General features: G+C 41.5%; 1 protein-coding gene across 3 annotated transcripts in view; it reads right to left on the bottom strand.

Annotated features, from left to right (window-relative positions):
* Window positions 1–13405, bottom strand: part of TMEM71 (transmembrane protein 71) — a 51402-nt gene that overhangs the window by 16969 nt on the left and 21028 nt on the right. For 2 of the 3 annotated variants that reach the window (XM_075211698.1, XM_075211697.1), the window contains exons 6-9: window positions 11852–11968; window positions 9992–10135; window positions 9377–9424; window positions 7230–7349 (exon numbers count right to left, since the gene is read on the bottom strand). In XM_075211698.1, coding sequence (XP_075067799.1) covers window positions 7230–7349; window positions 9377–9424; window positions 9992–10135; window positions 11852–11968 — 429 coding nt within the window. The remainder of the gene's footprint in view (window positions 1–7229; window positions 7350–9376; window positions 9425–9991; window positions 10136–11851; window positions 11969–13405) is intronic. The other variant, XM_075211699.1, reaches the window with a different exon arrangement.

The following is a 13405-nucleotide window of genomic DNA, read 5'->3' as shown; positions in this document are numbered from 1 at the left end:
TCTGTTTGATTTCTATTTCCCTGACGAATGAGAGGGTGAAGGGGTGGAAGGCTATGGGTGGTATTGCTGCCTGAGACGTGGGGGCTCTTTTATCATTCAGTATGATGTTGGGTACGTATCACTGGTGTCATTAATGAACCATCAGTAGTAGTAATGCGCAATAGTTATCATCGTAGCACCAGTGTGAGAAGGTTAGGTGAGAGGGTGCATTAGTGTGGGTAGTATAGGTAGGAATAATGTATCCTAATAAAGATTTGCAGGCTATTGGAAAGTGATCAAGTGGAAATTCCATAAGTGGGGAGCAGCACAAGAGAAGTCTTGTAGGTGGGAGTGAGAGGTGGTTATCAGAGACAATTGTAAAGCGCTATGGAATTTGCTGGCTATATAAATAAATGTTGATGATGATGATGAGGTGCAGGTCAGAGGTAGATCAAGAGGGCGGGAGGGAGAGTATCTTGAGATGAGGTTTGAGATGTATGAATTGGTGGAGTTGTTGAGAGATTTGTAGGTAAGGACGAGTAGTTTGAACTAGATCCAGGAGGACATGGGGAGTCGATGTAGGGATTTACTAAGTAGTGAGGTAGATGGATGGATCAGTCTTGCAGCAGCATTTAAGATACATTGACGTGGAGATAGATGGGTGATGGGATTCCCAGATAGGAGGAGGTTGCAGTAGAGAGAGTGGATAAGAGTCTGCTGACATCCAGGGATTTTGTCAGTGTGCCAGTCCCACACACACCACCTGATGGGGCTGGTAGCTGTCTTCCTTGGGAGGCCGCCTGTGATTATCACTGGCCCCAATCACCTCACAACTGGAATTTCCACCCTTCAGTAAAGTAAACAAGTCTGTGACTGTTCCATTAGCAGCTGTGCGGTCTCTGAGCCGTATCCTACCTCTACACGTGTATGATTTTAAGAGATGGAGGATAAAATATGAGACCTGTAAACTTTTCTATAATTCAGAGATGTCAAAAAAAGATCTCATTCCTAAGATGGAAAACTCTGCCGGACCCCTGGCCTGAGTGGTAGAATGAGGGATTCAAATGCCTTCTCGATGGAGCGAAGGTGAGCACCCGCATCCTGCGTAGACACCATCTGGTTGTCTGCACTACCTTGGCCTCTGCCCCATCACGGCTTCTGCACAGGGCCGTCTTTCCGACTGGGCAGTTGCCCGGGGGCCCAGCAGACAAAGGGGCCCGAAGCAGGACTAAAAAAATTTAAAAAATAGAAAATTTCCATTTACAGTCACCTGACCGCTCTTCCGTGATGCGCTCGCAGTGAATGTCGGGCGTGATGACATCATCTCGCCCGACATTCACTGCGAGCACAGCATGGAGGAGCACAGAACAGCGATGAAGAACAGAAGAGGATTCGACTCAAAGAACAGGGCGACTGAAAGGTAAGTTAGGGGGGATTTAAAAAAAAAAGTTATATATACTTATCTTAGCTTAGGTCTCTCAGGAGACATAAAATAGTCTGCAAGCTGGGGTCGTATTGTCAGTCCAGTTATCAGTAGACCATTCTACCTGCTCAAGGCTACGGGGTATATTTACTAAACTGCGGGTTTGAAAAAGTGGAGATGTTGCCTATAGCAACCAATCAGATTCTAGCTGTCATTTATTTAGTACCTTCTATAAAATGACAGCTACAATCTGATTGGTTGCTATAGGCAAAATCTCCACTTTTTAAAATTTAGCTCATAGTGTCCTCAGAATGGTGACCACATTGTACAGAACACATACAGCTTCATATGATGGACCGTAGTCTGGATGAGGGCATGGAGAACGTGCCACTTATTTGCCAATACATGGACTCCAATACTTAATGCCACACGTAGTCACAACAATCTATTGGAGTAGAGATGTTTGAACCAAATTTTGATTATTAAAACGATTCAGCAAAACGATTTTCAAATGAAAAAAATTATTGCAGTTTCTCGAGTTTAGAATCACTATAACCAATAATTACAAAATATTATTTTGACCGTGTTTAAAAAAAAAAAAGAAAGAAAAAAGAGAAAGCGCTAACGTTAACTCCAACGGCAGATGCAAACCTCGGAGCGCAAACCTTGAACGCGAATGGCGAGCACAAGACACAAATTTTGAACTCGGGGTCCAGAGGAGATTGCACTGAACATGTTCAGGGTCCACGAACCAATTAAATTTAAGATCATCTCTAGGTTGAGAGCAAACCTATGTTTCTTTAGGCCCAGGAATTGGTTTAGCTCTTGGGTTAAGAATTAGTGACATCATTAAAGCACTTTATGGAAAATGCTGCGGCAGAAACGTATTTAAAGCGCGGTAAAAGTGCACGATTTATTGCATAAACTACACAATGCATTAATAATTTATTTCACCTGTTGCTGACCAGATAAAGGTCATTTTTGTTGTGTATGAATTCCAACACATTTTCTTTTTTAAGTTGTTATAGAAGAGTGTAATTAAACTACATAATGTACACTGCATAAGCCAAGAGGGAGCGCTGAATACAATTCCTGCAGAGAGCCTAGAAGTTATTTACTGAATATAAAAATAACAGTTTTATTCGGCTCTATGTGGAAATATCTGCACATTTTTCTGCCAAGAATAGCATCTTTATGTAAATTATTAAAATGTTTCTAAGCTATATTTGGAGGTGGAGAAATTGCTGTAACCTAAATATTCAGCCTTGGTCTACTCTATTCCCCAGGATTCTATGTGACGTAAATTAAATGTGAGCAGCACTGAGTCAGAGTGCTTAATGAACCTGATCATCATCATCAGCAGCAGCGGCATTTATTTATATAGCGCCATCAAATTCCGTAGCGCTTTACAATTGGGAACAAACATTAATAAAACAATACTGGGTAATACAGACAGAGAGGTAAGAGGGCCCTGCTCCCAAGCTTACAATCTATGGGACAATGGGAGTTTGATACACAAGGGTAAGTGCTACATCATATTGCACATTGGGCCAGCTAGAATGCAAAGGTAAAAAGTATTCAGTGGGCTGTATGATCAGTCACACAGCAATGTTGTTAAGAGGCTTGTTGCTTTGTGTTAACTGTGTAGAGGGTGATAATAGTGTAAAATAGGAAGATTAAGATGCTGGTTGAGGAATATTATAAGCTTGCCTGAAGGGGTGGGTTTTCAGAGAACGCTTGAAGGTTTGAAGACTAGAGGAAAGTCTTACTGTGCGAGGGAGGGAATTTCACAAAGTGGGTGCAGCCAAAAAAAAGTCCTGTAACCAAGAAGGATGGGAGGATGTGATGAGAGTGGAAGAGAGACGCAGATCTTGTGCAGAACGGAGATGTTGAGTTGGGAGATATTTTAAAACAAGTGAGATCAATGTCGGAGCAATTTTGTTGACGGCCTTGTATGTTAGTAGAAGAATATTATATTGGATTTGTTGAAATACAGGCAACCAATGTAGAGACTGACAGAGTGGCTCAGAAGAGGAATAACGGTTTACAAGGAAAATCAATCTAGTCGATGGGTGCAAAATAGATTGTAGGGGTTCAAGTCTGATTTTTGAAAGCCTGGTAAGGAGGGAATTGCAATAGTCGATACGGGAGAGGATGAGCGCATGAATTAAGGTTTTTGCAGTGTCTTGTGTCAGATATGTGCGTATTCTCAAAATGGATCTTTAGATGTATGTAACATGATTTAGATATAGAGTCGATGTGGGGAACAAAGGATAGCTGTGAGTCAAGGATTACACCTAAGCAGCGAGTTTGCGGGATGGGATTTATGGTCATGTTATCAACTGAAATAGAAATGTCAGGCAGGAAGCTTCTGTTTTTGGGTGGGAATATGATTAATTCCATTTTTGAAAGATTGAGTTTGAGTTGGCGAGAAGACATCCAAGATAAAATAGCAGAAAGACAGTCAGTAACGCGAGACAACACAGACGGTGAAAGATCAGGAGAAGATAGATAAATTTGTGTATCATCCGCATAGAGATGATACTGAAATCCAAAGGAGCTTATTAGTTTTCCAAGAGAAGTGGTGTAGATAGAGAATAGCAGAGGACCTAGGACTGAGCCTTGTGGAACTCCAACTGATAAAGGAAGCGGAGCAGAGGTGGATCCACAGAAATTAACACTGAAAGAGCGATTAGATAGGTAGGATGAGAACCAGGATAGGACAGTACCTTCAAGACCTAGGGATTGTAGCGTTTGTATGAGGAGGGAGTGGTCAACAGTGGTGGTAATTTGAGAGAAAGTTTGGGTCAGAATTTTGTCTTTTCAAAATAGGAGTAATCACTGCATGCTTGAATAGTGTTGGAAAAATACCAGTAGAGAGAGAGAGATTACAGATTTTAGTTAGAGGGGGAATGAGCACGGGAGACAGGGACCTACTAATTTGTGAGGTAATGGGATCAAGAGGACAGGAGGTAGAGTAGAAAGATGAGAAACTTCCTCTTCATTTGTGGGATCAAATAAATTGAGAGTGTCGGATGCTGCTACAAAGGAATTGAGCTGATAGCTTGTCGAGGGAGATCATCATCATCATCATCATCATCATTTATTTATATAGCGCCAACATATTCCGTAGCGCTTTACAATTGGGGACAAACGTAAAACTAATAAACAAACTGGGTAAAACAGACAAAGAGGTGAGAAGGCCCTGCTCGCAAGCTTACAATCTATGGGACAATGGGAGATTGACACATGAGGTTAAGTATACATTTTGCATCATGGCCCAGCCAGACTGCAAAGGTAAGGTGACTCATAAGCTAAATGATCCTGTCACACAACAATGTTGGTCGGGGGGTAGTTGTCTTCTGTGAAATTGTGTAACAGGCTAAAGGTAGTGAGGTTAAGAGGATCGTTGAGGAATATTATAAGCTTGTCTGAATAGGTAGGTTTTCAGAGAACGCTTGAAAGTTTGTAGACCAGAGGAGAGTCTTATTGTGCGAGGGAGAGAGTTCCATAGAGTGGGTGCAGCCCGAAAAAAGTCCTGTAACCAGGAATGGGAGGATGTAATGAGGGTGGATGAGAGACGCAGATCTTTTGCAGAACGGAGTTGCCGAGTTGGGAGATATTTTGAGACAAGAGAGGAGATGTATGTTGGTGCAGCTTTGTTGATGGCCGTGTAGGTTAGTAAAAGTATTTTATATTGGATTCGGTAGAAGACAGGCAGCCAGTGTAGAGACATACAGAGTGATTCAACAGAGGAATAGCTATTTGCAAGGAAAATCAGTCTTGCCGGAGCATGCAAAATAGATTTTAGGGGTTTGAGTCTGTTTTTGGGAAGACCAGTAAGGAGGGAATTGCAATAGTCAATGCGGGAGATGATTAGTGCATGAATTAAGGTTTTAGCAGTGTCTTGTGTGAGATATGTGCGGATTCTGGAAATGTTCTTTAGATGTATGTAACATGATTTAGATATAGAGTCAATGTGGGGAACAAAGGATAGGCGTGAATCCAGGATTACACCTAGGCAGCGAGTTTGTGGGGTGGGATTTATGGTCATGTTATCAACAGAGATAGAAATGTCAGGTATGCTCTTGTTGGCGGGTGGGAATATTATTAACTCTGTTTTAGAAAAATTAAGTTTGAGTTGACGAGAGGACATCCAAGATGATATGGCAGAAAGACAGTCAGTTACACGGGACAACACAGATGTCGAGATATCAGGAGAGTATAGATAGATTTGGGTATCATCCGCATAGAGATGATACTGAAAGCCAAAGGAACTTATTAGATTTCCAAGACAAGCGGTATAGATAGAGAACAGCAGAGGACCTAGCACCGAGCCTTGTGGTACTCCAACTGATAGGGGAAGCTGAGCAGAGGTGGCTCCAGAGAAATTAACAGTGAAAGAGCGATTAGAGAGGTAAGATGAGAACCAGGATAGAACTGTGTCTTGAAGACCTAGGGATTGCAGCGTTTGTATGAGAAGAGAAAGGTCAACGGTGTCAAATGCAGCCGAGAGATCCAGGAGAATTAGGAGAGAGTAATGGCGTTCAGTCTTAGCAGTGATCAGATCATTAACAACCTTGGTCAGCGCAGTCTCTGTGGAGTGTTGAGAACGAAAGCCAGACTGAAGAGGATCCAACAGGTTGTTTGTGGAAAGAAAGCGTGTGAGGCGAGTGTAGACAAGTCTCTCTAGAAGCTTGGAGGGGCAAGGGAGCTGAGAGATGGGACGGTAATTTGAGAGAGAGTTTGGGTCGGAGTTTTGTTTTTTTAGAATAGGAGTAATCACTGCATGCTTGTATAGTGATGGAAAGATGCCAGTAGAGAGTGAGAGATTACAGATTTGAGTTAGAGGAGAAATGAGCACAAAAGACAGGGATCTACCAATTTGCGAGGGAATAGGATCAAGAGGACAGGAGGTAGAGTAGGAAGATAAGAAGAGCGTAGAAATTTCCTCTTCATTTGTGGGGTCAAATGAAGAGAGGGTGTCAGAGGGTAGTGGGAAGGAATTGAGCTGATGGCTTGTTGAGGAAGAGGATACCATTTCTAGTCTGATCTTGTCAATCTTGTCCTTGAAGTAGGAAGCAAGATCCTGAGCACTGATAGTAGATGGAGGGTTCGGGGTGGGAGGATTGAGATGATACCATTTCAAGTCTGATCTAATCTATTTTGTTGTTGAAATAGGAAGCAAGATCCTGGGCACTGATGGTAGTCGGGGGGTTTGGGGTAGGAGGGTTTAGAAGAGATTTAAATGTGTTAAAATGGCGTTTGGGGATAGAAGCCTGAGCATAGATGAGAGATTGGAAGTAGGTTTGTTTTGCAGTGTCCAGAGCATTTCGATAGGAGTGGTAGATACCAGTATATGTGATAAAATCATTAGAGGTACAAGATTTACGCAGGTGATGTTCTGCTTTACAAGAAAGTTTTTGTAGAGTTCGTGTTACTTTAGTGTGCCACAGTTGTCTACGCAGAGTATGTAGAGTCGCTGGAGCCACTTGATCAAGGGCAGTTGCTAGAGTTTGGTGAAAATGAGGAACAGCTTATTCTGATTGGATAAGCTGTGGCTCCTATCCAATCAGGTATCTCTGTCATCCTGACACTGTCCCCCGTGTTTTCAAACTTCTTCAGAGTCTGCAGATTGGATAATAGAGTTCTGTAGGAGACACTAGGAGTAATACAGCAGGTTCCTGCCTTATATAAGACCCTCACTAACATACTGACACTTCCATATATAGTTGCACGTTTTCAAAGATACTTTTCTGATATTGGATCAACAGGTTTTTTCTACTGGTTAAATTCTCCTTTAATACAAGATTTTGCCAGTTCCTACCATTGTTCACATGTATGTATCCTCCAGTGGAATAATGCTCTGGCGTCTCATCAGCATAGTCCTCCACCTCTGCCATAGCGGAAAAACGTGTTATTGGATGTAGGGTCGCACTTGCTTTTCCTAAATTACAAATACAAGCAATTTTTTGGTTACAGTGTGCTGCTGTGCTGTTAAAGCTTACTTAGACAAGTTTTTGCAGGAAATGCTGAAGAGAAAACCCTGCAATACACTGTCAGGCCTAGAACACTGAATAACTGCTTTGAAATCTATGTCATTCTGCATTCTGAGGACAAAGGTGGGATTTAAAAAAAAACTGCCCTAGGTGAATCTTTGCAACATTTCAGCTACTTGTGACAATTTTGTTCACAATTTGCTGAGCTCAGAAGTTGAACTAAGAACAAAATATAAAGAAAACCGAATTGTGCAAACCTTTAACTCTACTGTCTGAATATAGTACTATAACTAAAAAGTGTGTTTAAAACGCTCCTTCTTATGCTACCGTTCAGATATAAAATCAGTATCAATTTTATTAGCATGTATTACAAGCATAACATATAGGAATTTTGTGACCTGTGCATGACATTTTGTAATTACACTAAACAATGCTTTAAAAAAATTGCAAGTCACACCGAAGGTGATGAAAAGTTTAACATTTAGGGCCTGATGTATTAAGGAATGTTAATGGAAATGCGTGACGTATTTTGCGTAAAACTGCACTGAGAGGACCATATGCCAGTGAATGCAAGTACGTCCAACTCATTTTCAAACACAAAGGACACTTACGACAGCCTATGATTTCCTGGGTGGTGTAAGTGCCGAGTGATAGTTATCACGGCTGTGTATGCAGCTAGAACATGTGTTTGCAACCAGAAGCAACTGCAAAAATGCATTTTATGTACAGTAGACATTAATAACATCTTAAATGTTTTTATGGGTAAAAAAAACAAACAAAACTTTTTAAAAAAAATGTTCATTAACAGGTGTGTTTTTAATTCCCCCCCCCCTAATCATCATCTATTTATTTATATAGCGCCACTAATTCCGCAGCGCTGTACAGAGAACTCATTCACATCAGTCCCTGCCCCATTGGAGCTTACAGTCTAAATTCCCTAACATACACACACACACAGACTGAGAGACTAAGGGCAATTTAATAGCAGCCAATGTTTTTGGAGTGTGGGAGGAAACCAGAGCACCCGGAGGAAAACCACGCAAACACAGCGAGAACATACAAACTCCACACAGATAAGGCCATGGTCGGGAATCAAACTCATGACCCCAGTGCTGTGAGGCAGACGTACTAACCACTAAGCCATCATCCTGCCCGCAATCTGTGTGTTTTGTTGGGATTTGATATATCCATATCCATTGTCCGTATCCTGCAGCGTGTCCGTCTGCATACAGCAAGTGCCGTATACGCAGAGAGTACTTACACTAGTATTTAACTAAAAACATTTCTTGAGATCCTCCTTGCTGAATATGGACGCACCTGATTGCATTATCTGTCCGTTTTAAAAAAAACACAAATTGCTTTCACTTTGCATTCCTTAATGAATCAGACCCTTAATGAGGAAACATCCCAGAATTCATGCAGAGAATGTGAAACACACCTGCTGTCATTTATTGTATATTTTAATGCATATAATAACATGTCAGAGGAATAATTATCACTTGGTTCAGTGATATGTTTATCACTATTTTGGGCTCTATTTATCAAGAGTTCAATTCCCGACCATGACCTTATCTGTGAGGAGTTTGTATGTTCTCTCCATGCTTGCGTGGGTTTCCTCCGGGTGCTCCGGTTTCCTCCCACACTTCAAAAACATACTTGTAGGTTAATTGGCTGCTATCAAATTGACCCTAGTCTGTGTGTGTGTGTGTGTGTGTGTGTGTGTGTGTATGTATGTTAGAGAATTTAGACTGTAAGCTCCAATGGGGCAGGGACTGATGTGAGTGAGTTCTCTGTACAGCGCTGCGGAATTAGTGGCTCTATATAAATAAATGGTGATGATGATGATGAATTGTAATTTACTATCTCCACTTATCGCATAGAAAAAAATAAATCACTTATCTCTGGGATTTACTACTATTCTGTATCCAGCGCAATCAGAGCTACTTATTGCCTTGTAGGCCCATGTCCAGCTTACCTGAGCATGTGCGATAGCCCGGAGTGGCCGGGCGTGGAGCTGGGAGATCTGTTTGAGTTTCCAGTTCCAATGTTAGAGCAAAAAAATGAATAACAATAAGCTTTTTAAAAACACAAAAGAAATGTTTTATATATAAAAATAAGGCCACTATAATATAAAACTTTTATTATATCTACCTTTGCTATATAGAATAACTACTGCCTGACAGCCAATACAATTGTAACAAATGGTGTGAGAGCTTGTTGGACACTAAAGGGTAAATGTATCAAGCTGCGGGTTTCCAGTGGGTTTAAAAAGTGGAGATGTTGCCTAGAGTAACCAATCAGATTCTAGTTATCATTTATTTATTAAATTCTACAAAATGATTGCTAGAATCTGATTGGTTGCTATAGGCAACATCTCCACTTTTCAAACCCGCTGGACACTCTTAGCTTGGTAAATTTACCCCTAAAACGTAAGACTCAAGCACCATACTATAGTGCAGTATTGCAGATTGGTGCAGTAAATACATACAGTGTAATAACTATGAATACAACAAGTCAGTCTACGGTGTCACCATTTGCTGATGGTTGGTATTATATGTACAATTTCATGAAAGATATCTTAAGCTCTTACCATGGCCCCTGTGCTGGAATAATGCAGAAGAGAATCGCTGAACTGATTTTTCGGCACAGAGCTCTGACTCTCTTGTATTGGGGAGAGTGGCAGCAAGCTGCGGACTCACAGCGCTGCTTCCTGTATTACAAGGACCGGTGTCTTCTGCAGGACAAAACGAATCAACAAATGGTATAACGTTCATCAGTACGTTCTAGTGTGTTACAAGCACAATTGTTCTGGTGTCGCTGTTCAAAGAGCGACATCATGGCACATGGATTTGCACTTCATAAAATAATACGGCCAGCGACAATCAATGGTCCTCATTTAATGAGCTCATTGATAATACCTTGGTTTGACAACGTCGGATGGTCCTCCCGGTGCACATGGCGCTCGCCTACTCTACGCTCTACACCACCACAAACTAAAAGTGTGACCAGGTGTGCGCAGAGGTGGAAAAATCTGAAGAGGCTTCTGTACTAAACTGTAAATGTCACATCAATGTCAAACATTTTACCACTTTATACTCGGGCAAACACAGGATTTGTAGAGAGGGGTTTCCACACCACGCCACCAGTGGGCGTCACCATCATGCATGGGGGCGTGGCTATAATATTAGACAGTGCTTGGCTGCTCTCCAACTCTTCCTATCCCTATAATATACATGGGCAATGCTGTGTGGACTACTGTAAGGTGCACACAGCTCTCCCTTTTCAAGCAGAGCCGTGTGAAGCAGGAGCAGGGTCCAGCCACCTCAATTATACAGTGCCCCAGGCTTGGAGGGGGTTTCCAGGCACTAGAAAACCCCTCTCCCCCTCGGTTTGCCTATGATACTGATTCCTTTCATCACATGAAAAGTTTCAGCTTTTCTCCTAAAATACAGCTCAGTATGGCAGCTTTTCTGTGTTTTTATTATGTTGCTCTGAGCGCCACTAGAAATGCGTTTCTCCGATCTACAACATGGGGGAGCAAAATTCTCAGCTAGTAGAGTTTTTAAGTCATTTTCTGGAGCTAAATGGTTCTGTGCCCTCCACACGGCAAGGAATTCCCCTACAATGCGCCGTCTCTCCCTTTATGCTATGTCCGTAATCACCCTTTGCCATAGGAAATGTTAGAGCTCCACGAAACAAGACACATCGGTGGACCTGCTCCGTATATATTGTAAGAAAGGCCGTCACTACGTCCAACTCCTCCCCTTGCGTTGCAATTTTCTGCTCCTCTGCAAATGGCGCCGGCTTGCTCTGCAAACCTATGCGCTGTGCCGGAAATCTTAGTGACCGTGCGCAAATTGAGGCACAAAGCTGATTTTGCACTTTATAGGCCTTGTAAACAATCTCCAACGTGTACTGGTCCATTACCCTCTACAGAAACTTTGCACAGCAGTTAGATATCGAATTTAGGAACAAAATTGGTACTAAACCACAGCAGCCAATCAGATGCTTGGTTTCATTTTCTAACTTGCACCAGACAGGTGAAAGCTAATTGCTGAATGGTTGCAGTGGTTCAGTGCTTATTTTGCACCTAAGCTCAATGTTAATAAGAGCCATAATGAGTCAGTCTCAAGGCTATACAATGCTATACTGAACACTGTCAAATAATATGGAGGAGGGAAAATGAATGTGTAATATCTAACATCGCTCAATGAAATACCAGACAGGCTGAAAAGCAGCTAAATGGGCATCCTGTATATTTCTGATGCCGGACACAAAGGAAAGAGATGTCTACCCATATTGGTTATATGGACACAACGAAGCACTATATATGTATATCTCACAAGCACAACAAATGTCCCAACACATAATGCTCATAAGTCTATAATACCCCAATTCGCTGATTATCGCTGTCATGTGTAATGTAATAAAAGGTTGGTCAGGCTCCTACCATTGTTTGTGTGCAGAGAATATTCAGAGGAAACACGTCCAATAGGTTTTCGAAGCCAGATTGACTCGGGGAAATTTGCAGGTCTCACACTGGTGTTTGCTGCGTTACCATCACACTCTGCAGTAGATAAAACAGATGGTTAAACATTAAAGCAATTGCAGTATATCATAATGTGTTAGAGGGACAGTGGTTTTCTGTGCCATAGTAAGAGTAGCAATATCACAAATCGAAGATGGTTTTGTGCTTTCTTAGTATAATCTAGTAATCAGGAATCTTTATAATTTTAGTCTTCTGCAAACGCTGTTTGTGCAAATTAATAATAATAATTATAATGCACAGCAGCTAGGTCTCAACTGGTTCTATCTATCCCTTTCACTACCCACTCAGCCCCAAGGGATTTAGGGATGGGCAACTTCTTCTTGCTTTATTACACATCAGTCTTTCTTCTGCTTTATGCCTCATCCACCCCAGATCTTATTTTCTGCCCACTAAGCTTTACCCATGGACCCAACTCTTATTAACTAAGCAAGTGGGGAGACTGAGGGTTGTTTAAGGAAAAGTTGGAGGACAGAGGGGCATTTGTTCCTAACCTTTCTATCAGCTCATCCACACAGGGCTTGGGGTAGGCATCAAATCTGGACACTCCATTCAGTTTACGAAAATCATTACAGAAGCGTAGGCTTCCATCTGGTTTCTGCAGTACAACTATGCGGTTGGCCCACTGGGGTTCTAAAGGACTTATGAGGTGTTTTGGATGAGTGAGGGGTTTGAGCGGCATGTGGGGTGTATATTAGTGGTATATGTTTTCTCCTACTTTTACAAAATTGTATTCTTCACACTTGTTACTAAAGGTAATGTACGGCCGTTTCTGAAGGATAGAGGGCCTTGAAGTGCATCAGTTCGCCCATCACTGATCCAGACAGTGCTATTCTGAGGTATTATGAACAATATTAAAATAAAAATTACTAAATGTTAATCTGGAAGTGATTGTTTTGAGCAATTTGGCTATTTTTGCCAGTTATAGCTTCTTGTGTGGGGCCAAAATAACGATTCATTTTTTTTAAAAAAAACAGGATCATTCGAGATCGAACCTGCAAGAAAATTAATTTGCCCCATGCCCACAATCTGTATGTTTGTGCGTCCATCAGCTGTGTACTTAAATGTGCTCATATGATCATGACATTCAGCATGACCTGTCCAAGTCTACATGTGAGACCAAATAGCAGCTTTTAGGTGCAGAGAGCAGATTATTAGACACTGGGTAATGATAATTATCCAGACTGAGATAATTAGTGATAAAACAGTGACCCGATGAGCACTTTTATATTAAAAACTAAAAGTAATTCCTAGTATCTTTATAATTTACATTGGGGGCTATCAATGTTTTACATTAAAATAAATACACATTTCTAGAACACAAGGACATGCTTTAAAACAAGAAGATTGTATGGTAACATAGGGCCCTGGTTCATCAAGGTACGCAAATGCATACGCATTTGCTAAACGGGACTTGAGCTACGTAAAACACCACATACGCAGCACAAACAGAGCAGA

This window comes from Mixophyes fleayi, chromosome 5, assembly GCF_038048845.1.
Source record: "Mixophyes fleayi isolate aMixFle1 chromosome 5, aMixFle1.hap1, whole genome shotgun sequence".
NCBI lineage: Eukaryota > Metazoa > Chordata > Amphibia > Anura > Limnodynastidae > Mixophyes > Mixophyes fleayi.
Note: the sequence above shows the minus strand (reverse complement) of the source record. Positions and strands in the feature narration are given on the sequence as shown.